This window comes from Mycotypha africana (genome assembly GCF_025528875.1).
Source record: "Mycotypha africana strain NRRL 2978 chromosome Unknown BDF20scaffold_6, whole genome shotgun sequence".
Taxonomy (NCBI): Eukaryota; Fungi; Mucoromycota; class Mucoromycetes; order Mucorales; family Mycotyphaceae; genus Mycotypha; species Mycotypha africana.
The window spans coordinates 555,624-575,759 of NW_026515730.1; the positions used below are offsets into that span (position 1 = coordinate 555,624).

At 37.2% G+C, this 20,136-nt stretch overlaps 10 protein-coding genes across 10 annotated transcripts; 3 read left to right on the top strand and 7 right to left on the bottom strand.

Annotated features, from left to right (window-relative positions):
- Positions 1–1,016: 1,016 nt before the first annotated feature.
- BDF20DRAFT_1001230 (uncharacterized protein) lies at positions 1,017–2,613 on the top strand (the record flags this gene model as incomplete). The annotated part of the gene is made up of 2 exons (XM_053074607.1): positions 1,017–1,065; positions 1,812–2,613. 2 exons carry the CDS (start codon positions 1,017–1,019, stop codon positions 2,231–2,233), a joined length of 471 nt encoding a protein of 156 aa, XP_052935478.1. The 3' UTR covers positions 2,234–2,613.
- Positions 2,614–2,842: 229 nt separating this feature from the next.
- BDF20DRAFT_550758 (uncharacterized protein) lies at positions 2,843–4,919 on the bottom strand. The gene is made up of 7 exons (XM_053075727.1): positions 4,601–4,919; positions 4,211–4,491; positions 3,979–4,129; positions 3,797–3,888; positions 3,396–3,722; positions 3,084–3,314; positions 2,843–3,001 (listed from the first exon to the last, which is right to left on the bottom strand). The coding sequence occupies exons 1-7, from the start codon at positions 4,677–4,679 to the stop codon at positions 2,927–2,929; spliced, it is 1,236 nt and encodes a 411-aa protein (XP_052935479.1). The 5' UTR covers positions 4,680–4,919; the 3' UTR covers positions 2,843–2,926.
- Position 4,920: 1 nt separating this feature from the next.
- Positions 4,921–7,484, bottom strand: BDF20DRAFT_550757 (uncharacterized protein). The gene is made up of 2 exons (XM_053075726.1): positions 6,535–7,484; positions 4,921–6,445 (listed from the first exon to the last, which is right to left on the bottom strand). Exons 1-2 carry the CDS (start codon positions 6,992–6,994, stop codon positions 4,965–4,967), a joined length of 1,941 nt encoding a protein of 646 aa, XP_052935480.1. The 5' UTR covers positions 6,995–7,484; the 3' UTR covers positions 4,921–4,964.
- Positions 7,091–8,245, bottom strand: BDF20DRAFT_988201 (adenylylsulfate kinase). Its single transcript, XM_053085261.1, has 3 exons — positions 8,093–8,245; positions 7,754–7,945; positions 7,091–7,656 (listed from the first exon to the last, which is right to left on the bottom strand). Exons 1-3 carry the CDS (start codon positions 8,168–8,170, stop codon positions 7,303–7,305), a joined length of 624 nt encoding a protein of 207 aa, XP_052935481.1. The 5' UTR covers positions 8,171–8,245; the 3' UTR covers positions 7,091–7,302.
- Positions 8,246–9,326: 1,081 nt separating this feature from the next.
- On the top strand, positions 9,327–9,740 carry BDF20DRAFT_800701 (Tim10/DDP family zinc finger-domain-containing protein; the record flags this gene model as incomplete). The annotated part of the gene is made up of 3 exons (XM_053076371.1): positions 9,327–9,371; positions 9,449–9,517; positions 9,603–9,740. Coding segments are annotated over 3 exons (252 nt in total), but the record flags the coding sequence as incomplete, so codon positions are not given.
- A 157-nt stretch (positions 9,741–9,897) lies between these two features.
- BDF20DRAFT_906372 (DNA repair REX1-B-domain-containing protein) lies at positions 9,898–10,605 on the bottom strand (the record flags this gene model as incomplete). Its single annotated transcript, XM_053083268.1, has 4 exons — positions 9,898–9,982; positions 10,065–10,147; positions 10,234–10,420; positions 10,490–10,605. 4 exons carry the CDS (start codon positions 10,603–10,605, stop codon positions 9,898–9,900), a joined length of 471 nt encoding a protein of 156 aa, XP_052935483.1.
- Positions 10,606–10,867: 262 nt separating this feature from the next.
- On the top strand, positions 10,868–11,679 carry BDF20DRAFT_873525 (uncharacterized protein). The gene is made up of 2 exons (XM_053081208.1): positions 10,868–11,032; positions 11,119–11,679. The coding sequence occupies exons 1-2, from the start codon at positions 10,908–10,910 to the stop codon at positions 11,381–11,383; spliced, it is 390 nt and encodes a 129-aa protein (XP_052935484.1). The 5' UTR covers positions 10,868–10,907; the 3' UTR covers positions 11,384–11,679.
- A 973-nt stretch (positions 11,680–12,652) lies between these two features.
- Positions 12,653–14,491, bottom strand: BDF20DRAFT_551193 (WD40-repeat-containing domain protein). Its single transcript, XM_053075728.1, has 5 exons — positions 14,235–14,491; positions 13,977–14,166; positions 13,799–13,893; positions 13,030–13,725; positions 12,653–12,937 (listed from the first exon to the last, which is right to left on the bottom strand). The coding sequence occupies exons 1-5, from the start codon at positions 14,383–14,385 to the stop codon at positions 12,837–12,839; spliced, it is 1,233 nt and encodes a 410-aa protein (XP_052935485.1). The 5' UTR covers positions 14,386–14,491; the 3' UTR covers positions 12,653–12,836.
- A 367-nt stretch (positions 14,492–14,858) lies between these two features.
- BDF20DRAFT_873531 (Oxoglutarate and iron-dependent oxygenase degradation C-term-domain-containing protein) lies at positions 14,859–16,809 on the bottom strand. Its single transcript, XM_053081209.1, has one exon. It carries the CDS (start codon positions 16,724–16,726, stop codon positions 15,020–15,022), a length of 1,707 nt encoding a protein of 568 aa, XP_052935486.1. The 5' UTR covers positions 16,727–16,809; the 3' UTR covers positions 14,859–15,019.
- Positions 16,810–17,812: 1,003 nt separating this feature from the next.
- On the bottom strand, positions 17,813–20,082 carry BDF20DRAFT_873538 (uncharacterized protein). The gene is made up of 8 exons (XM_053081210.1): positions 19,854–20,082; positions 19,482–19,779; positions 19,333–19,410; positions 19,145–19,263; positions 18,935–19,081; positions 18,645–18,875; positions 18,138–18,560; positions 17,813–18,056 (listed from the first exon to the last, which is right to left on the bottom strand). Exons 1-8 carry the CDS (start codon positions 19,926–19,928, stop codon positions 17,961–17,963), a joined length of 1,467 nt encoding a protein of 488 aa, XP_052935487.1. The 5' UTR covers positions 19,929–20,082; the 3' UTR covers positions 17,813–17,960.
- Positions 20,083–20,136: the final 54 nt, after the last annotated feature.

The following is a 20,136-nucleotide window of genomic DNA, read 5'->3' on the forward strand; positions in this document are numbered from 1 at the left end:
AATTTAGATAGCAAGTTGAAGTAGAAAAATTGATCCAGTAAATAGTAATGATATAAATAGCTGGTGAGAACTTAACATTTATCAAACCGGGCACCACAATCAAATTTGTTGAGCCTTCTTATTAGCTCTGATTTCATTGTTGTTTATGGCTTTTAAGTGCTCAATTATACGAAAAGGGCTTTTAGTGGGAGGGCGCAACTTCCTGTTGCCATTTTGAGTTGTTGGTGAAATAGCTATGGTAAACATTCTAGTGGTGCCGGTTACACTCTTATTAGTAGGAGCTTTTGGGAAGCCATTGACAATATTATAACTCATAGCCGTATTGATGTCGCTTTACCTTCCAGGAGGAGACGCAAACTCCTTGCACGCAGTAGAGGCTGCTTGCTATATCATACGAAATGCGCATCAAATTATCCAATTTTTGAAAAAAACATATTGCGCTTTAGACGCTACTTATAGCAGATACTTACATGTTTTAATTGAGCCGCTTCCTTCGCAGTAAGATTTTGTCCTTGCGATTTAAAAGACAACAAGAGGGATATTCTGGCAAATAAAGAATAACAAAGAACGAAAGCTACTACTACTGTCGAAGTAAAATCGATCCCGTTCACATTTGGAAGGAAACTAGCAATCATTTTTTACAAGAAAATTAGAACCGTTAGCGAATGCAATATGTAGGCAGGATACGGAGAAAGTCCATATAGGATAAGGGCTATATATATAATCCGAAATACGGGCCATTGTAGATGGAGCCAATGCAACAACATTCTCCCAATTCCTGATATAATACGTTTCTGCAACATATTAAAGGTTACATTTTAAACTACCACTATGGTTTCTTGAAATAATTTTGCAACGCAAACAAATGCATATTATTGACATTCTCTTAGTTCTCATGGTAGACCAAAAGCATTCACCACGAGTAATTAACCTACCTTCAGAACTCAAAATGTATACAGCGAAAGATCTCTGGCCGTCATTTGAAAGATTGTACTCAATTTTGTACGACCCGTTGCATGGTTTTACGAGAGAAGCAATTTTGTAATCCATTTCCAGACATATTTGGTAATGAAAGACTCCTGTTGAGTTTACTTCAAAAACATTGATATTACTACATAAAGAAAGCTAAGGTTATAATGTAGCTTTGAACCAATTGATGAAAAGCGGTCTCTACTAAGCAGATCATGACATAAAAATTTATCAGTTGCCGTAATAGCTGTAGAAATAGCTTGGTTTATACACGGATCAAGTTACATCTCACCTGATACACCCGACTATTTGAAGGGAGTGTAAGTTGGATTTTGTATCATATGATTTCGAGCAATTCCGGTAGCTGCTACTTGTCGAAAAGATCGACTCAATTTGCCTTGTTTGTATCGCGTCTTACGACTTCCTTCTGAGTGAGGAATTGTTCACACACACGACGACAAAGCAGCAGTGGGTTATAACAGCAGCCGCTTTGAACCGCTTAGATTAAATGAGAAAAAAAGGCCGTTTATTTCCTTCTTTATTCTATTTTGGTTTCTTTCTCTTCTTTTTCCTCTTCTTTTTCTTTGTTTATTCTATTTTTATTAGTTTTTTTTAGCTTTTGAACTTTGAGGTTTGATTCTTTTTTTAATTTAGCAGCACCTCTTCACTCCACTGATATCACCATTATCCTAGACAGCATATCCCATTCTTATTAAAAAGCAAGTTGAATCGAGCGGTAGAAACAGTGAGACAGAAGTAAACTATTTGCTTATACAAAATCAAAAAGTTTTTTGCCTGCCTTTGAATATCGTATCTAATATAGAAGTTTCTGTTATACTAAGTGTCATATCCTTATCAACAATACCCCTATTTATCTTACGGTGGATACGCCAATCCTTACCAAACATCTCTCTATGGTCAGCAGCAGTTATTGGGTTATCCGACCAGTAACTACTACAATAATGGAGGCATCAATCCATATTTAGGAACTGCAGCAACAAGTTATTACCCTACTGCCACCGCTGCTAACACAGCTTACTTGGGTAATACAGGCTATTATAATGGCACCGGTTACGGTGGCTATGGCTTATATGGTAACGGTATGACAGGTTACGGATCTGGAGGATATTACATGCCTTATTACAAACAGAGTACTTTACGAAATATTATCAATCGGATTCGACATGGTTCGAATTATGGGTATTATCCAGGTTACGATTATGGAAGACATCATTATCATGGAGGAAGTTGGCTTGATTTATAGTTAGTTTGGTTTTTTAGTAACCTCTTTTTTTTCGGGTTGACCTGCTACGTACATATACACGCACATACACACACTCAATACACGATGCATAATAAGTAGAACACATTTTGACACATGATATATATCCACAAAATTAGTCCTCACTGTTTCGAGAGAAAAAAAAAACCTTACGATTGCAAAACGTGTATAACATCTCTCATCTTTTCATATCTTTTTGGAAGGTTCATCTGCCTTTCAATAAACTGAATACCATCTACATGTATAACTTTCAGTCCTTTGACTTTTGCTACTAAGTTCATGGAAAACAAGCACCTAATTTAATCCATAGAGGAATGTATGTATGCTGTGAATAAAACTCTTTCCACCGTTTGCTGTAGAGGATCTACAAGGTTTTCTTGCTTTTTTCCCATTTATTTGCTAGCAAGGGATTGGCTTTTTAGAAAGAATAAATGTACAGAATGGTATGAACAAAAGAAAGCCTACAACTACGTAACTCAATTCTCAGTAAACATAGTTGTGGATTGAAAGAAAGCTTTCTGCTATGCAGTTGATATAGTGTTGCTAAGGCTATGGAATTTCAATGATGAGCCAAGGTATTATGGGAAATATGGTTAACTATAGAAGGATAAAACGACTAGTACTAAAAGTAATAAGAGATATTAACAGAGATAGCATTTAGATATAATAAGATGGTTAATTGTACAATGCAAAAAGTAATAATGAGATGATGCCAACAATTATTGAGGCTAAGAGCAGTGATTCTTTGCTCTATAAGTGTCAATGAAATGGATGTAAGCTTGAATTGCTATGAGGACTATATAAGAAAGCAATATACCATTTCAGCTACTACCTTTTGATGTGTATTGTGCTTTAGTAATTGTTCAAGTCTCTCCACTTTCTGCCTTTCATCTTCTAAGGCTTGTGATAATTCTACATTTTTCTTCCCTTGTAGATAATAACGGTTATCCCAACTGTGCAATTCCTTTTTGGCTGCTTCGATGGCTGCATGCTGTAACTGCCATTTTTTATCGTATGAAGTTAACCGTTTTTCTACCATGGCAAGTTTTCTTTCAGTTTCATCCTATTTGAACAAGTAGACATGCGTTTAGAGATTGCCCAACTTCTGGCTCTAATCTTTTTAATGAGCTGAAAGTATGTTTACAGTATTGTTATCATCTTTTATCAACTTATTCACTTCAGTGACTGTCTGCTTGATATTCAAAAGTTCGGTTTCCACTTTCTTTGACTTTTTCAATTCGTCCTTTATGAGCGTTTCAATTTGTAACAGTTCCTTTAATCGCTGCCTGTCTTGTTCAGAATCAATTGGCAATTTATCGCTTTTTGAAGTTGTGGATTTATGATGTTTTGAAGATGTTCTAGCCGAAGCTAGCGAATTTGTAAGTGAAGACATAGAGTCATTTTTTGAGGATATGTAAACTGAAGAAGCTGGTGATGATGACGAAGAAAATCTTGTATAGGAGCCATTTGTCTATCATAATGGAGAAAAAAGTAAAATAAATACAAAAGTGGGTCGGCTAATTGTTATCCGTGCTTGATTTTTACATCATCTTCCTCAAAGTTGGCAAGTCGCTCCTCTATTTGTGATAAGGGTTCAGGATACAGGAATACTTTACAAACAACTTTATGGAATAGCACTGAGAAGAATAAAAAAATAAATAAAAAAGAGAAACTGGTATAAATCATATCCCTTCTTTGCTGGCAAAATACAGCTTGCGCTTACATACCTGATCCATTTTCATCATTTATAATATCGATGCCGAATTCAATAATGTCTTCATTAAATATTCGTTTGGGTAGACTTGGCTTCCCTTCATCTGATAGCCTCTCTCCATTCACAAATGTACCATTACTTGATTTTACGTCTCTAATATAGACCTTTGACGTGAAAGGGTAGTTCGAAATCCTCGATATGCATTTGTGCACACAGAACAACATAATTGTTGTGTTTTAAAATACCTTTCCATCCGCACAATATAACTCAGCATGCTGTCTTGATAATACTTTAGAGTCAAAATAGCCATTACGTCTATGAGGTATTGTTCTTGCTGAGATCTGTCTTCCAATTCTGATTCTATTGCCATCCTCTCTTAACTCTAAATGCCTTGTTTGTAATGTTGGATTTTTAGGTTGAAGAACCACAGTATAAACTGATGAACTGTCTGAGTCGTGGCTGTTGGCTGTACTTGTCATGTCGTAAATGAAAGGAAATCGTGCAGTGTTGTTGCAAGCGGTAGAGTCTTGACAATAATGGAAAAGGGAAGAGATTATTGAGAAAATGCTTTTTTGTTCCTGAATTATTTATTCTGAAAAAAGAGGAGATATTCTATTATCATCATTGTCTTTTACCTTTGGACTTTGATGATATTTTGAGGGATGAGCTATGACTACCAGAGCTGTTGTTGTTACTTTCTACAACAGCAATCATTTTAATATCCAGTCAGTACTGGAAGAGGAAAAAGCACCTAGCCGAAAGGGAAATGTAACCCAAATAGACAAAAATTACTCAAGTGATACAAGTGGACCACATGAATTTTTTTAAAGAAAGCGCTTGATCAATTCATGCGCAATCATCATTGATTTTCTACCTCATTATATGTATTCGTTGTGGATGATTACAGCAGTATAGTTCGATAAAAGCTGATGATCAAGGATTTCCAATTTTCGTATAGAAAAATGATCATAATTAAGACTGGGTTTGTGAATAGCGATTTTATTTACGGGTCCTGCCTAATTTGATTCTAACAATAGCTTGTGGTATAGGTATCTTCCTTGGTCGTCCTCTTGGCCTTTTGAAAAATTTAATGTGTCGCTTTGGAGATATTTTGCTACTATTGGCCGTTGAAGTAGGTTTGGTGTCCTTTCGGTTGGATATGTCCGAAATGATGCTGCTACTACTAGTGGTAGACGAAGAAGATGAAGGTGTAGGGGAATAATTGGTTGAATCAGAAGAATAAAATCGAGATTGTATCGTTGTTGGCATTTTTGCACGTCTAGCTAAAGTATGAAATTCGTGTGGGGATAAACCTTTCATGGCGAACGATCGTTTTGCCGTCTCTAAGTACCCCTTCTTTTCTTTGGAAATATTTCTTCTTTTTATTAACACTTTTGGCTCGTATTTCCTTCTCATCATACTGAGCCTTCTAGCATTTTCGTCTTTTAAATGATTTGCTCCAAGTGTTTTCGGTATCGCTATATGTTGCGTGTTATCATGATTTTCTCGGTATGCTATCACTACAGATGGCTCTGGGACTTGATAACTGGGCGCTGCTGATGAAGAAGGGCTTTTATTTTCTACAACTTCCATATCATCGTACATATTTTCTATTTCTTTATTGTTCACTACCGTGTCATTGGTACCATCAAATGCCGGCTCTTTGCTGAAATGATTTCTGTCCAGCACTAGTTGCTTCATCTCATATGGAGACAGTGCCTTCCGCTTCCCTTTATCCTTTGTTGTATTGTTGTTGTAGATAGGATCCGTATCGTCGTCGTATAAATCTTTGTTGAAGTTACCAATATCATCGCTGTTGAAATCGAACGCAAAATCATCATCCATACCGTCAGTGTAATCGACGCCGTCAAAGGAATCGTCCGGAATGTCATCTTTGGAATTGTTATCATCTGTTATTGTTTGCGGGTATTGAGGTTGGAATGCATTCATTTGTTGTATTGTTCGTTTTGCTTGACGTTGTTGTTCGAGCATCTTTTGCTTTTCTTTTGAATGTTTAAACGATGCCTTTGCTTTTTTTTTGCCTTCGTCAATTACGTAGCTATGATGAATGCCACTATCAACACCATCATCATTATTGCTACTATTACGGTCATCAACATTTTCTTGCAAGATTACCGGTGAATTTGCTTTAAATTTGGCCACCGTCTCAAATGCAGTCATACGAGCCTTTCTATACAAATCAAGCTCTCTATTAGGCAAAGTTGGATTCTCTCGTAAGTGTTTCCGAAGTACATTATCATTTTGTGGGATCAAGTTGTCGTTCATTTCGACATAAAAAGTGGTTAAGTTCGCAGTAGGGCTTTTATCTAAATCAATGGGTTGGCTTGCAGTATTGCCGAGCTGTTTAAGTTGTTCTGAAATTGTGGATGCTGTTCGTGATTTCGCTTGTAACGGTAATGACGATGTGGTAACTGTTGTTGTTGTTGCTGGTCTTTTAAGTTCATCCGTTACCATGTAACCTATCATAGAACACTATCTGTCAGTAACAGAACTAGCAATCAAAGCAAATAACTGTAAATAATAGACTTTGCTCTCTTGTTTACTTTACCTTTCGCTTTAGGGCCCTCAATAATACGCACTTTTTGATTTAACAATTCTTGTTCTTTTTCCTTTTCTTTTCTCAACTTTGTCCATGCATCGTCAAAAATCCCTGACTCACTCACTAATCCGATGCCGATCAGTGGTTGTTCGCACTTTTTGGCTTGACGAGGCCACAACATGAGACACATTCTCATCAAATTTTTTACATCAGGATCGTTATTCATTCTGTTCAACCATGCTGGGCCATGCAAAGGATGTTTGTCTAGGTTTGTCATATAATCACAAAACGTACTACAACGAGCACGTACTTTCATATATCGCAGGAGCTTATTTTTGGGCATTGGAAATGGATCGTCCGCATAAGTTGCTGTCGCAAATCTCTCGTAATGGGCACATTCTTCAGACATTAAGAGCCCATTAGCGCTGCTAGTGCTCGTGTTGGCAGGGATGTGTGGCGATGTACCCATATTTTATTCAATGTACGAGATATTTTCAAAGGATTTTGATTTTTGAAGACTCGAGTGCCTCTCTCTATCACTTGTGCCTTTCGAAATCAATTATAGAAAGAAAAAAAAAAAAAAAGGAAGAAATAAGGGGCAAGATATTGCTTTATGCTTTTTATTTTTGTGTGACCAGTTTGACTTTGTGTGCATCTAATGGTAGCCATAAAATTTACATTGTTCTTTGCCCTATCATTATTATTCAAAGTAGATTCTATTATTAAACAAGAAGAGTAGGTTTTATTGACACATATCTTTCATATTCAAACTTGTGGCTATTCTAGTTTATCTGCAGCAACAAGTCCATTTTTGACAAGGTAATTTAAAATTGATTGCACACCTTCTTCCACTGAGACTTCGTGTGTTTTTATATGGATTTCTGGATTTTCAGGTGCTTCATAAGGTGCAGAAATACCAGTGAACTCTTTAATTTCACCAGCTTTGGCCTTTTTATACAATCCCTTGGGATCACGCTGCTCAACAACATCTAAAGGAGCATCGGCGTAAACTTCAATAAAGGGTATACCAGCAGCTTCGTGAAGTTGACGAGCAGATTGACGATCAGCAACATAAGGACTGATAAAAGCAGTGATAGCAATTACAGTAGCATCAGCGAATAGTTTGGCAACCTATATGACCCATGATTGAAGAATCGGAATAAATAGGTTAAATACAAGCACATTTCTGGGCGGGATCCCATCGTTTACCCTTTCACTATTCTTTTACCTCTGAAATTCGTCGAATATTTTCAGTACGGTCTTCAGGTCCAAAACCCAAGTTCTTATTTAAACCAAAACGAATATTATCTCCATCCAAGCGATAAGCATTGATACCTGAGTGTAAAAGTGTTTGTTCTAATGCAGTGGCTAGAGTAGATTTACCAGAAGCAGAAAGTCCTGTGAACCATAAGGTGAAGCCCTATAAGCATGTTTGATTAACATATTTTCGTTAAGAGAACAGTCTGATACTGGTAGGTAGAAGCTTGATAGCAATACTTTCAGGATGTGTACAGTTTTCCCCTAACACAAAATAAAACCCATCCCACATATACTCTTGCCCATTTACCTTTTGCTTTAATAGTTTTTGACGTTCTTCTAAAGAAACGCTGCCAGCATGCCAAGTAATATTTGTAGCCGTTGTCATTTTATACACTATTCTAACTTTCCTACGAGTTTATTTGTCTCTTAATGTAAGGCTATCAAGCAAAAAGCGAAAGAGCAACGTTGGGAAGCTTGAACCAGCCATATCATAACTTTGTCGGAGATGCAAGTGAAAAACTAACCACTCAAACGGGTGTTCCTGAAATTGCGCAATAAAGCGTTGATTTGATTTATATTTCTATTTTCTGACACTCGCTGTTGGTCTCATTTGCAGCCTGTTACAAAAAGAGTTGAAGAGCTTGATATGTGCATTATCAACATCAGTACTCAGATTATAAGATATGGTCGCTGAATCCTGCATCATCCGCTTGAGTCCAGACATCAGCTTTGCACGTGTATTTTTTTGATAGGTTGACGCCGGCCAAGGGTATCCATAACGAAATTCCAAACTGATAACAGATATTATGCCCCAATGTAGCTTTCGCGTTAGATGAAATGATAATCCATGGTGCCCCCCCCATCCTTCGAGGTCTTGTAGCTGTTAGTCTTAAAGCCTCGCAGCCATTGTGTTGTACATATGATTTATGCTGTGAAAATGGGACGTCACGGATAAGAATCCAATCATCGGCAATCATAAAATTTTAAACAGTTGTTTGCTCTCTATCCTTTTATCAATAAAAGATAAAAGTGATTCATTGACCTAAGTTATTAATTAAACTAATGTCGCTTTCAATCATCAAATTTTACAGACGTCTCAGAATACATCAATTAGAATTCAGAAAACTCAATAAACAGATCAACATTTCCTCAAACTGTACATTGTAGTCATTAAAAGCGTTGTACGCGGGAATCAAGCTAAATAATAATTGTGCAATACTTTTCTAAAGAACGTTGCTTGATGTCAGCGGCTCGATCAGATTTTGAAAAGGCAAGCATCCTATCTACTGATGAAGCAGTAACTGCGAGTAAATGTAACTCTTAAATGCGGGGAAGGCCTGAATGGTACAAAATTTTAATGCAGCACAACAGAAAGTTGAGGGGCCGACAACACTGCCTTCTTTCAACCACAGCAGTCATTCTTTCATTGACAAAATTTAAATCCTAAATTTAATGCTTGGGGTCCATAGCATTTTGTTTTTCCTCCTCAACCTCACACTTACGAATATCCATCTAAACCCGTAAGCATGTCACAACAACAGCAGCAACTTCAATTTTCTCAGCAAGATCAACGTGAACTTGCTCAAGTATGTATTTTCAGTCAAGGGTCAAAAGAGATATTTGAAACAGCAGCTAATTTTCTAAATCCCTTATCACAATTCAGTTTCTTGAGGCTGAACAAGCCAAAGCTCGAGTTCAAGAAACAGTTCACAGTTTAACAGATAATTGTTGGGTAAGAACTTATAGTTATCAAGAAGAAAATGATCGATTGAAGTAAATCGATCTAAAACAATTCATTCTCTATTTGCGCCACGCAGGATAAATGCATCGCCAAAGTCAACAATAAGTTAAGTAGCTCTGAAGAAAGCTGCCTTGCAAATTGTGTAGATCGATTTCTAGATACCAGCATATTTATTGTCAAGCGTTTAGAGGATTTACGATCATCCAACATGTAAATAGATAACGAGGCAACCCAATTACTTCAATACAGGATACACCGAAAAAGTTGGGTTTTCCATGCAATTAAATATATAGAATATCGTCTACAGCAGTCAGTACCTTGACGCCAAATAAATCAGTGTGAGAAATATGGCTGTTTTGGCTCTCATTAAGTTAACAAATAAGCGAGGATACGCCATGTAACTCTTCACGGAGTTCATCAAAGATTTCTAGGACTTTATCAGTTGCTTCATTCAATCTAGTTCATTTAACACGAGAGTTGAGTTCATTGTTACATTATAACAGTTAACCGAGGCGGAAAACTATACCATCCAACTTACTTTTCTTTCTGTTCTTTGATCGTTTCATCATAATCCTTATCAGATTCTTTTGCTTCAATCATTAATATTTGAAGTTTAGCTGTCTAAACAGAATGCATCAATGCAGTTGATTTAAGTGACAAGAACACCGAGGGTGAAAAATGAAATCAAGCCTGGATTCTTCTCTTACCTTTTCCAATCTATCTTTTTCGGCTGTTTGTAAAGCTCTTATCATTCCAGATATCACTTCATCAGACATATCCTTTTCAATAGATTGCACTTCCGAGGACACGTCTTGAAATCCCTCAGTAACGATTTTACAGATAGAGTGGTATTGATCTGCAGGGCATTTGCCGCTCATGTAGTCTTTAAAAGCACTTGATTCAAGAGGAGCAAACTGTAAATCGCTAGCACCAAGGAAGGGAGGCTAAAGCAAGATAGCTTACATGTCGAACTCTTTATATAGCTCCATGCGAGTGTTTTGGGCTTTCATCAACTTTGAAAGTTGTTCAGATAACAGTTCGTTTCTACTTAGGACTTCATTCTTAGGCTGATCGTTCATTTTGAGTGTAAGAGTGACGATTAGACCGATTGGGTGATCAAGGCAAAATTGATTTTTTATTTTTATGAAAGGAGACGTGTTTTTAGTTGATAGATTTTGTTCCGGTACAAGCTGCTGAAGCCGAGTCGAGAAAGACATTTCATTGAACCTTTTATCGGTGGGGTGATTGAAATGGCATAATCATTACGTATGAATTCTTTAACAAGCATACAGTGATGCAATGTACGGCTTTGCGTTTATTTTTTATTGTTCTATGAGGGATGTATTTTATTTCTTTTCTTCCTTAATTTTCAATTTTGAACATGCCTTATAATTCAGAAACATTTAACCCCTCCGCAAATTGTGCTTTTTGCCATAAAAAGATTGATTTGCAAAAGTCTGCCTTCGCAGAAAATGAAAAGTGTGGCCATAAGTTTCATTCAAGGTGGTAAGTATAATTTCGGTTGTGTTGTCTTTTTGTCGCGAAGACTGTGCCAAAACATATATTCACACATCCATTACAAATGACTGAAGCGTTTCTACCGTTGCCGAGCCGGATCCTTGTCCTGAATGTGCTCTGAAAGAGCCTTCAACATTATCGGTTCGAGAAGAAGAGCCCGCTCCTATTAACGCTGATATGGAAGTTGGTCAGTCGAATAATGACGCTGTCAAAAACACTGAGCCTAAGAGCAGCAGCCATAGCAATAATGTAAATTTAGACGAGGCAGAAATTAATCATTTACACAACAGAGCAGCTGAAATACAAGAAGAGAAAAACATGAAAAATACTCTATTGTAAGCTTTCGCAGCCGCAAAACGTGCAGCCATCAACCACATTAACACTTCTGCAGAAAAGCAATTCAGCAATTTTTTGTTCAGTTTGTGAAGTGATTGTACTACTTTCTCAGATAAGCATTGCCATTGTAATTTTGAAGCGTGAAGTACGTGAATCATACCCCTCCAAAAAAAAATAAAAAAAAATAATGACGCGTTGACATTGCGACTACGTTTACAAGTATTGCTAATAATTTAAGAATTGATCTTATGCTATTAAAAATTGTTTAAAACTAAAGACAAATAATGTCTAATCAGGCGGTTAATAGTGATTCCTCACTTCCATGAAGCCAGTACACTATTTAATTCATAACTTTTACAATATAGCTCTAAAACAAGTGCATAGCGTGTTCTAATTTGTTCAACTTATTCTTTGTGTTAATGCTCAAAACATCACAATAGTCCTTTGTGTGGCAAAGTTAATGTTCTTGATAGTAACTTTCCTTTTTAATTACATACTTCTTCATTCCTTACAAAACAGCAACGCGTGTGTTTACCAATGGTTTATTGTTAGTTAGGGAACTTTTCCGTAGCTGGTTATGCTGTTAAAATTACTTCAACAGCGTCTCAACATCTTCGCATACCGCATTAGAGAGTTTATTACACGTAGAAAGTGTTCTCAATTCACCCAAACCAAAAAGAAATAACGTTAGTTGCTGGAAATAAGTCGAAAAAGTTGCCATGCTGGTTAATATACACTAATTATTGGATATTACTGAGTGAAGTAAGAGCTTTTCGTTTGCATATTGAAAAGACCTGTAATTCATGTGAATTGAATGCGAATTAGTGACTTGATACCTGAACAATCGTCAATAAGTCTCGCCTATCCAAACAGTGCAGAATTATATTAACGCCGTAACATCCTCCTCATATAGAACCTTTATTGGCATACTTAATTATATGTGTGCCTATGATGACAAGTAAAATCAAAATAGATCACGAAGCTTATCAAAATGTGGGCTAATTCCCGTTCATAAGAGAATATAGGGCAAATAAGACAAAATTCATGCTGTCCGCTGCATGATGCTGGGTATATCCAATGAACGAGCATTTACTTGATTGTAACATTGCTTCTTTCTGACATCTTGAGTATTTTCAATACAAAAGCAGGAGTCCAAGGCAGAAAAGGATATTATGCGAACTTTTTTTCTGTTGTTAATTCCGGTATATTACTATGACCCATAGAAATGGCATATATAGTGTATGTATTCATTTTACAATGTACGAGCTGTTATATTTCGTAATACAGAAGATATACGAGAATGCATTCTTTTGTGGATAAATAATGCATCAAATAAGGATATGCTAAAAGATTTGGAGATGAGCATGTTGACCCCTCTCTTTTCTAACCATTGATCCATGGCCTTCTTTAAACATTAAAAGTACTGATATATGTTTGGATATGCATGATGCCTCCTCTATTCTTGCTTTAAAAAACGGACAAAGGACTCTCTTGTGCATTCACCTCCCTTTCTTGGATCAAAGTAGAACTTGTAACAGCTTCCATCAGCACAAATGGCTAGATAAAGAGTCAGTTTCGACGTTAAATACATATAGCGAAATAAGGTTGCCACTTCAACGTGCTTATAATCACGATTTTAAATGTCTTACCTATAAGCGAATTTTTCTGACTACCGAAGGCTACTATACACCTACTTTCTGTAGCCAGTTTTGCATTGGCAAAACTCCATTCCGAACTGAAATACTTTGGTAGCAAGTCTTTCATAAAACTCAGGGCACTCCCTCGATTCCCTGAAGTAGTCAACCCATAATTCGTCGGTGATTGCGTGGGGTATGTAACAACTTCGCCATAGGTAGGACCACGAGGTTTCTGATCTATCTGCGTCACTACGGATGGATCTAAATTAAAGATATGTATGGTGCCTTTATCTGACGACACACATAACCGTGTTGATTCGTGATTAAATGCTATTGAATATATTTCCGCCCTATCCATTCCTCTTCTTAATTCGTGTAATAATGAGCCCGTAGCTGTATTGAACACTCGAATCAGTGTACCTTTATCGCTCGTGGTAGCACATCTGGTGCCGTCTTGATTTAACGATATACAGCTAAGCTTCCCAGAATGCGCGGCGATGATGTTGACGTTTATGGATCGTCGAGTATTGCTTTGAGGCGGTACATGAGGTTGTTGAAAAGGGTATAATGGCGAGGTAGATTGGTCAGATTCTCCAACAGATATATAATAACCCAATGAGTTGAGGTCAATAATTTGTAAATGCCCCTTTTGTCGACCAGGAATAACTAAAATGGCATGGGTTAAGGATTTGGATACTGCCGCTAGACCTACAACAGCAAAAATATACCCGTTTTATAACGACATGACGTTAATACATTATTCATATTAAGAGTAATTTACCTTTTGGATTGTCGCAAGTATCGAAAGTATAGAGCAGTTGCAGCGGTAAGCTAAACTGATAAACAAAGACTTTATTCTGCAATACAACAATTAATCTTTCAATCTGGAATGTCAGTCAAAATTATTAAACACTTGCTATAGTCTAAACGTATCTATGACGAAAGCTTTATAACTTTACCTATCACGCCTCAGTTTAACATTCTTCACTTCACTTTTATATTCGACTTCTAGTACTGCTTTCCCTTTCATACTGTCATATATAATAACCTTATTGGGCGGATACCGATGATTTCGTCCGCCTCCAACTAATGCAAGATAGTTTGTTCTATATAGCATTTCTACTATAGCTATGCCTCCTTCGTCGGATTCTATAATTTATTAAGCATAAAATTCAGTATGATTTGTATTACTTAGTATTGGAGATTGTTCCAATTACCGTCTCTTGCTTGCTCAATCAAAGGATCGCAGTTGTAAACTCGGAAACCGTTATTGAGTCCCACGGCAAAACAACCATAATCTTGGTTAAAGCCAGCATATAATAAACCTGGAGCGTCGTTTATGCTCGGCGCGCTTCTGGACAAATTCATTGAGGAATTTTGAATCAACTGGCTATAAGACTAAATGAAGCGATTTACAAAGTGAAAGGTCTACAAAAGAAAATGAAGAAAGGCTATATTAAACCAAAAACTTACATTTCCAAATTAGGCAATTTTATGCTTTAACGAAATATCCTCTCGGATTGTAACATATTGCTCCACATTTCCCAATCGATTGGAAATATCATTCTAGCACATCAAAACTTCCGAGCCAAATACAAAGCTTACTAGAGCATCTAGGTCAGTTCTCCAAACAATGGTTTTGATAATGAACGTCGAGGAGTTGTAAATGCAAAAAGCAACATCGTTATTGTCATGTTTGTGACACCTCTCAGTGGTTTCAGTTCCCTTCAACATGAAAATGGGAATATTTTTCATTTTATATTTATGCTCATCGTTACATATAAGCAGCAAATGAAAATGTCAAATGTAAGGAAACAGCTGATAGTTCTTCTTGAGAATAATGGGATTTATTAACAACTATATGTTTCTACTATGGGAAATGCAAAAAAAAAAGAAGTATGTATAAATGTGAATAAAATGATGTATGTATACAAAAAATATATGTTGCAGAAAAGATAAGGATGTACAATATGAAAAAGATATTGATGTGGATAGGCATAGATTAAGCAGATTCTTCCTTATCATTGGGCAAATCATATTCATAAGCCACGTCCCAACGAGAGCCAGGAGCTCTAGCGCTGACATACTTGACAAACCTCAAAACACCTTCGTCCTTCATAACAATGGATAACTCATTGGCACCAGCACCTAAGGTTAACAAGGCAGCATCTTCATCGGCAGTTTGACGGTAGGTAGCAGGATCTTCACCACCTTCAGGAGCAGCCATGTAACATTCGTAACCACCGTATTCGCAGGATTCCCATTTTTCAGCAGCATCAACGTCAGGAGTGGTAGCCATAGACAAGGTAACGTCCAAAATAGGTTGGCCTCGAAGATTAATCTTGGCCAAGGTATAATCATGACCAGGACGGAAACGACGGGCATCACCTCTATAACCGCGTGGCGATAATTGGGACAAAACAGCTAACCAGCGGCGGAAAGACTCACTTTGGAATTTATCACGTAAATCCTTGAAAAGCACGGAGGTTTCTTCATCACTCTTAACATCTTCAGTCAATGTGAGGAAACGTTGATAAACAGGAGGACCTTGAACATACCAGTCACCACGAACACCACTACCGTGAGGAGGCATTTCAGGCTTAAGGAAATTATCCTTTTTATCAGCATTGTAGGTAGCAGCTTTAATCTTGGCGTATAACTCTTCCTTTAAAAATTCCTTCATTTGAACTGCTGAATCGTCCACGAACTTATCAGTAATTTGCTTCATATATTTAGCGTTGAGGTATACGGGGTTGATCCATGTGGCAAGTTCTTTGAGATCTTCTTCAGACAAACCTAAGAGAGCGGTATCGTCCAATTCATTGGTATAGTTGACGAAATCTTTACCGTCATCCTTGGGTTCTTCAACTTGCTTTTGCGTGGAATAACCCTTGATCTTTTCAGCATCCTTCTTGTAACCGAATTCACCTTCTTGAGGGAAGTGGAACCAACCTTGAATACTTAAACGAGGCTTATTTTCAACAACAACTTCTTCGACGGAATGGAAGGAATATCCAGGCAAGACAGTAAACATAGCAAAAGAGTTCCATTGAGGAGGAACAGACACAGAGGGTTCGGGTGCAGGTGTATCAGGTTCAATAGTAGGATATAATTCCAAAGCACCACCAAAGGCAGGGTCCCAATGTTCATCAGGATCACCAGGCATGTACAGAATGAAAGAAACACGACGAGTACCAATAACATCATCATGATTGAGCAAATGACAACCAGCAGTGTAAGTATTAACACTCATATCCATTTTGCTGGGAGATAAAGGACCACAACCAGTAACCTCGGACACAAATTCACGGAATTCTTTGGAGTAAATAGCATTACGAAGTTCAAAGAGGGAAGCAAGCTTCTGGCGTTCTTCCTCTCCTAAACCATCCATGTTAGCTAAATCACCGGTTTGGTTAACCTTATAGATATCGGTTTCTTTGGTGGTGAAGTTGAGGTGAGTAAAAATTTCTTTTTGAACACGGCGTAAAAGGTCGTCGTTGACAAGCTTATCGATTTTACAGTGAGGGTATGGTTTGGAGCTAGCAACGTATTTACGGATGCTGTCACGGTTTTCTTGATCAAAGAGTCCAGGATAAAACTTGGACTTAATGAAATCAGAAACCTCAGAAGACGCTTTCTTCATACGCTTAACATCTGTACGATCTTCTTTGGTAGGTGGTGCTCTGATATTTGCAGTTGAAGGTGCCATATTTATTGTATCCTGTTCCTGTAAATTGATAAACAAAAAAAAAAAAAAATTGGACCTTGAAACGATTAATAATAATGAAAGAGAAACACTGGCATTGTCCTCTATTTAAAGCCTATCTGATGGCTATAAAAATATTTTTTTTTCGGGAAAAATTTTCTCGTATGATAATGCTTATTCGCTTCTCTTACTGGTGGACCTTTACTTTTGGAACAGGAGGTTTTTCGGTTGTTGAAATAGCCAGTTTCTTCTTTGTCTGTAAGGCTTACAATGATGCTTCTTTGGCTTATCAGATAATGTCAAGCAGAATATTAAAAGCAAAGCAAAATGATGCTTATATTCTATATGTCTGCTATCAGATATTGGCATTGGCCTACAAACGTTACACACAACTGTCCCTTAACGTCAAAAGTGCAAAAAAGGCAATCCTTTTGGTGACACCCACCGAATCATAGAATTTTTTATTAAGAATCGGCATGATTCGTGAGGTATGGCTGGTAGGTCAGCAGCTTTCGATTACGATTGAACAAGATTTCTATAGACAAATAATTTTAAAGCCACATGAGCACATAATCATTATGAGATTGAATTGCCCCGGGGAAGATCAGATATAGGGAAAAAGGGAGACTTTTTGATTAGTCAAGAAAAGCAAAGAATATCATTACCCCGTTTTCGCTTCATTCTTTTATTGGCTGAAATCAGACTTATTTGGCAATCTGTTCTGGACGCTTTTTAGAATAAATTGGATTAATGGCAGATGTTCAGTCCAAAACACCGTCAGGACTGCAAGCATAACAGCTGAATAATCCTTCTTTTACATATTTTCCTCTTAGAGCCCCCTCTCGAAAAGCTACATTATAGATATTACTGAGCTGAAAGCTCTGCAATTGCAGTAATCCGTTGAGTATACGGCAACAGACAATATCGCAGACTATCAGTATATTTACAATGCAAGCATTTGATAGACTGAAAGGGCCATACAATCGAGAACTCAGTAGTGGAGCAATTATCAGCTGATTTGCCTATTGTATAATAAATAATCTCTATACTGAAGACAACTCTGTTTATAACCATATAAATATACGTCTACGTTCATATTTATCTCCTTTTCTGGAGCTATGATCAACGACAGTCGCTGTACTCAGTTCTCAAAATATGTTGCTTTATTCACAAGTGTTTAGAATATTTTCAAGAATAGGTATGCTATACGTTAAAGATTTTTATTGTGTCTGTAAAGCTATACAAAGACGCAGTTCACTGCTGCATTGCTCAAGCCTGCTTCTGCTATAGATTGATCCAGCACATCAATCAGTTGTGTACGATTGAAAACCAACTATTTTAAAGGTAAAAATAACAAAAAGGGTTTTCAGTGGGTTATTCTATAGAGCTCTAAAGTTTTGTCGTGTGGACTTACTTCAAAAGCTTGATCCTGCGCTCCGGGTACATCTGCCTTCACGAATTCAAATATGTATCTCACTGGATCGGTCTTTAGGAATCGTCGAATAATTCTGCTACCATCGCCAATTCTCAACTGGATACGTGTTGAATTTGTCATATCTGTTGTTTCATCCCTCTTTACGGGTTGGATGGCATCGAAGGCTGAACCAGCTTGCATATCCTCATCATCATCTGCTTCCACTTTTTCAAGTTCCACGTCCTCTGACTGCACTGGCACCTTGTCTTTACCCTTATCCTTATCTTCACCCAGTTTTATATCCTCATCCATTGCAACGGACGAAGTGCGTGACGACGTTTGAGTACTTGGCGATTTACTGTTGTTGAGAGACGCTGCGATAGCTGCATTGAGTTGTTCTTCTTCCGTCATATCGGATACCCTCTATATACATGATACAATCAATATTTACCGTCTTTGTTATTTTGTCTTTGTCCTTTATCCAAACGTGTATTATTAGATTCTTACCTTTGATACTTTTGCTCGTTTATTGGCAACCTCATTTGTTGTTGTAGAAAAGGCCGTTGGGTGATGATCTAAGAATTCGGTCACTTCCATCATGAAATCAGTAGGCGACAAGGATTTTTCCCAAACTTTCATGCTTTCGCCTGTTATTGAATCAATTATGGCTACATGAGGATATTTCCTCACTGAATAATAGTTTGCGTATCGAACACCATCTGCACTAGTATTTGCATACTAATTTGAAGTCTTATTAGCACATGGATATAGGTGTCTCATTGTATTCTGACGTTTACCTGGAGAAATATAAATGAGGCTTTTATGATATCTTTTACGAACGGATCACTCCATAAATCTCGATTTAGTACTTGACAAGAGAATTCTGAAGGATCTTGGATATTAATCATCAACCACTTATTTTTCTCCTTTGCATCTTCTTTAGCCTAATTTGACATTGATTTAATCATCATTATCCAATAAATTCGCTAAATTTGATCCGTCCATACCTCTTCGAAAGAGCCTCTGAACATAATATCGAAAGGTGGTCTAAATAAATCTGCTAATCGTCTGGCTTTTGCTGTTGTTGGGCTACCAAATGTGTCCGGTGAACTCGATGAAGATTGCCCTATCAAAAGGAATCACATACAATTGTTGAGTTTGTATGAACAGCGCAAAAATTATTTTGAACGGTTACCATCAGCTTGTAGTCTACTAACAAAATCCGCAACTGATCCAGTAGCAGAATCGCCTTGGTTGAATACAGAAGGACGTGCTATGAAAGTTGATAAAGTTCCAAGTCAGTTATACTCCAAAATAAACGTGAGTATAATATTAAATATTTACTGCTCTGTTGTCTATGTGAAGATAAGGCAGGAGGATGGAATAAACTTGGCCCTCCACCAGCCAAAATATCTGTTTTGGGCGCAATGGGTGCTCGCACATTGTCACGTTCACTTTCCTGCAATTGTCGGGCAAGTGTCTCATCGTCAAAGGCGCGATTGTTACTGTTGCTATTTGTACTACTGGTGGAAGAAGCAGGTCTGGTATTGTTTTGATTAGTGGCTTCACCACCACCACCAGCAGAACTTCCTCCACTTTCTAAATATAAAGTAACTGCAGTATCCAAATTATTATCTGCAATCTATAATTTAGGTTATTGTAAGAGAGAAGGCGCGTTCTTAATACTTTAGATGTTGTGCAATCGTTTCTCTATACCTCTAGAAACCTTTGAGCGTCATCGGGGGTAGCTCCAGTAATTTCAACAAACTGTATAACGTCTTGTTCACTCATTTTGTGTTAAAATAATTTTTTTCTTTTTTCTTCTTATTTTTGTTGGTTTAAAAGTAAGATAAAACAATGAAAGGATACAAAGATGAATGCACTTTTTCCACCAAATCAGAAAAGTAAGGCAGTACATCAAACTTCAGACATACGTCAAGCTTGGCAGTCACCTGTTTTTTTCTGAAGAAAAAGTTCAACATTTTTAATGCAGATGTCC

Bases quoted from the DNA above. Each gene is read 5' to 3' on its own strand.
- BDF20DRAFT_550758 (XM_053075727.1), bottom strand. From the start codon at position 4,679: ATGATTGCTGTTGTAGAAAGTAACAACAACAGCTCTGGTAGTCATAGC. The intron at 4,492-4,600 runs GTAAAAGACAAT...ATTATTGTCAAG, and splicing joins AATATCATCAAAGTCCAAAG to ACTCTACCGCTTGCAACAAC. The intron at 3,315-3,395 runs GTAAACATACTT...TTGTTCAAATAG, and splicing joins TAAAAGATGATAACAATACT to GATGAAACTGAAAGAAAACT.
- BDF20DRAFT_550757 (XM_053075726.1), bottom strand. From the start codon at position 6,994: ATGGGTACATCGCCACACATCCCTGCCAACACGAGCACTAGCAGCGCT. The intron at 6,446-6,534 runs GTAAAGTAAACA...GTTCTATGATAG, and splicing joins TGAGGGCCCTAAAGCGAAAG to GTTACATGGTAACGGATGAA.
- BDF20DRAFT_988201 (XM_053085261.1), bottom strand. From the start codon at position 8,170: ATGACAACGGCTACAAATATTACTTGGCATGCTGGCAGCGTTTCTTTA. The intron at 7,946-8,092 runs GTAAATGGGCAA...ACATGCTTATAG, and splicing joins AAAAACTATTAAAGCAAAAG to GGCTTCACCTTATGGTTCAC. The intron at 7,657-7,753 runs GTAAAAGAATAG...TGGGTCATATAG, and splicing joins ATATTCGACGAATTTCAGAG to GTTGCCAAACTATTCGCTGA.
- BDF20DRAFT_873525 (XM_053081208.1), top strand. From the start codon at position 10,908: ATGCCTTATAATTCAGAAACATTTAACCCCTCCGCAAATTGTGCTTTT. The intron at 11,033-11,118 runs GTAAGTATAATT...AAATGACTGAAG, and splicing joins CATAAGTTTCATTCAAGGTG to CGTTTCTACCGTTGCCGAGC.
- BDF20DRAFT_551193 (XM_053075728.1), bottom strand. From the start codon at position 14,385: ATGAATTTGTCCAGAAGCGCGCCGAGCATAAACGACGCTCCAGGTTTA. The intron at 14,167-14,234 runs GTAATTGGAACA...AATAAATTATAG, and splicing joins GATTGAGCAAGCAAGAGACG to AATCCGACGAAGGAGGCATA. The intron at 12,938-13,029 runs GTAAGACATTTA...CTCTTTATCTAG, and splicing joins TCAGAAAAATTCGCTTATAG to CCATTTGTGCTGATGGAAGC.
- BDF20DRAFT_873531 (XM_053081209.1), bottom strand. From the start codon at position 16,726: ATGGCACCTTCAACTGCAAATATCAGAGCACCACCTACCAAAGAAGAT.
- BDF20DRAFT_873538 (XM_053081210.1), bottom strand. From the start codon at position 19,928: ATGAGTGAACAAGACGTTATACAGTTTGTTGAAATTACTGGAGCTACC. The intron at 19,780-19,853 runs GTATAGAGAAAC...CCTAAATTATAG, and splicing joins ACGCTCAAAGGTTTCTAGAG to ATTGCAGATAATAATTTGGA. The intron at 19,082-19,144 runs GTATGGACGGAT...ATGTCAAATTAG, and splicing joins TCAGAGGCTCTTTCGAAGAG to GCTAAAGAAGATGCAAAGGA.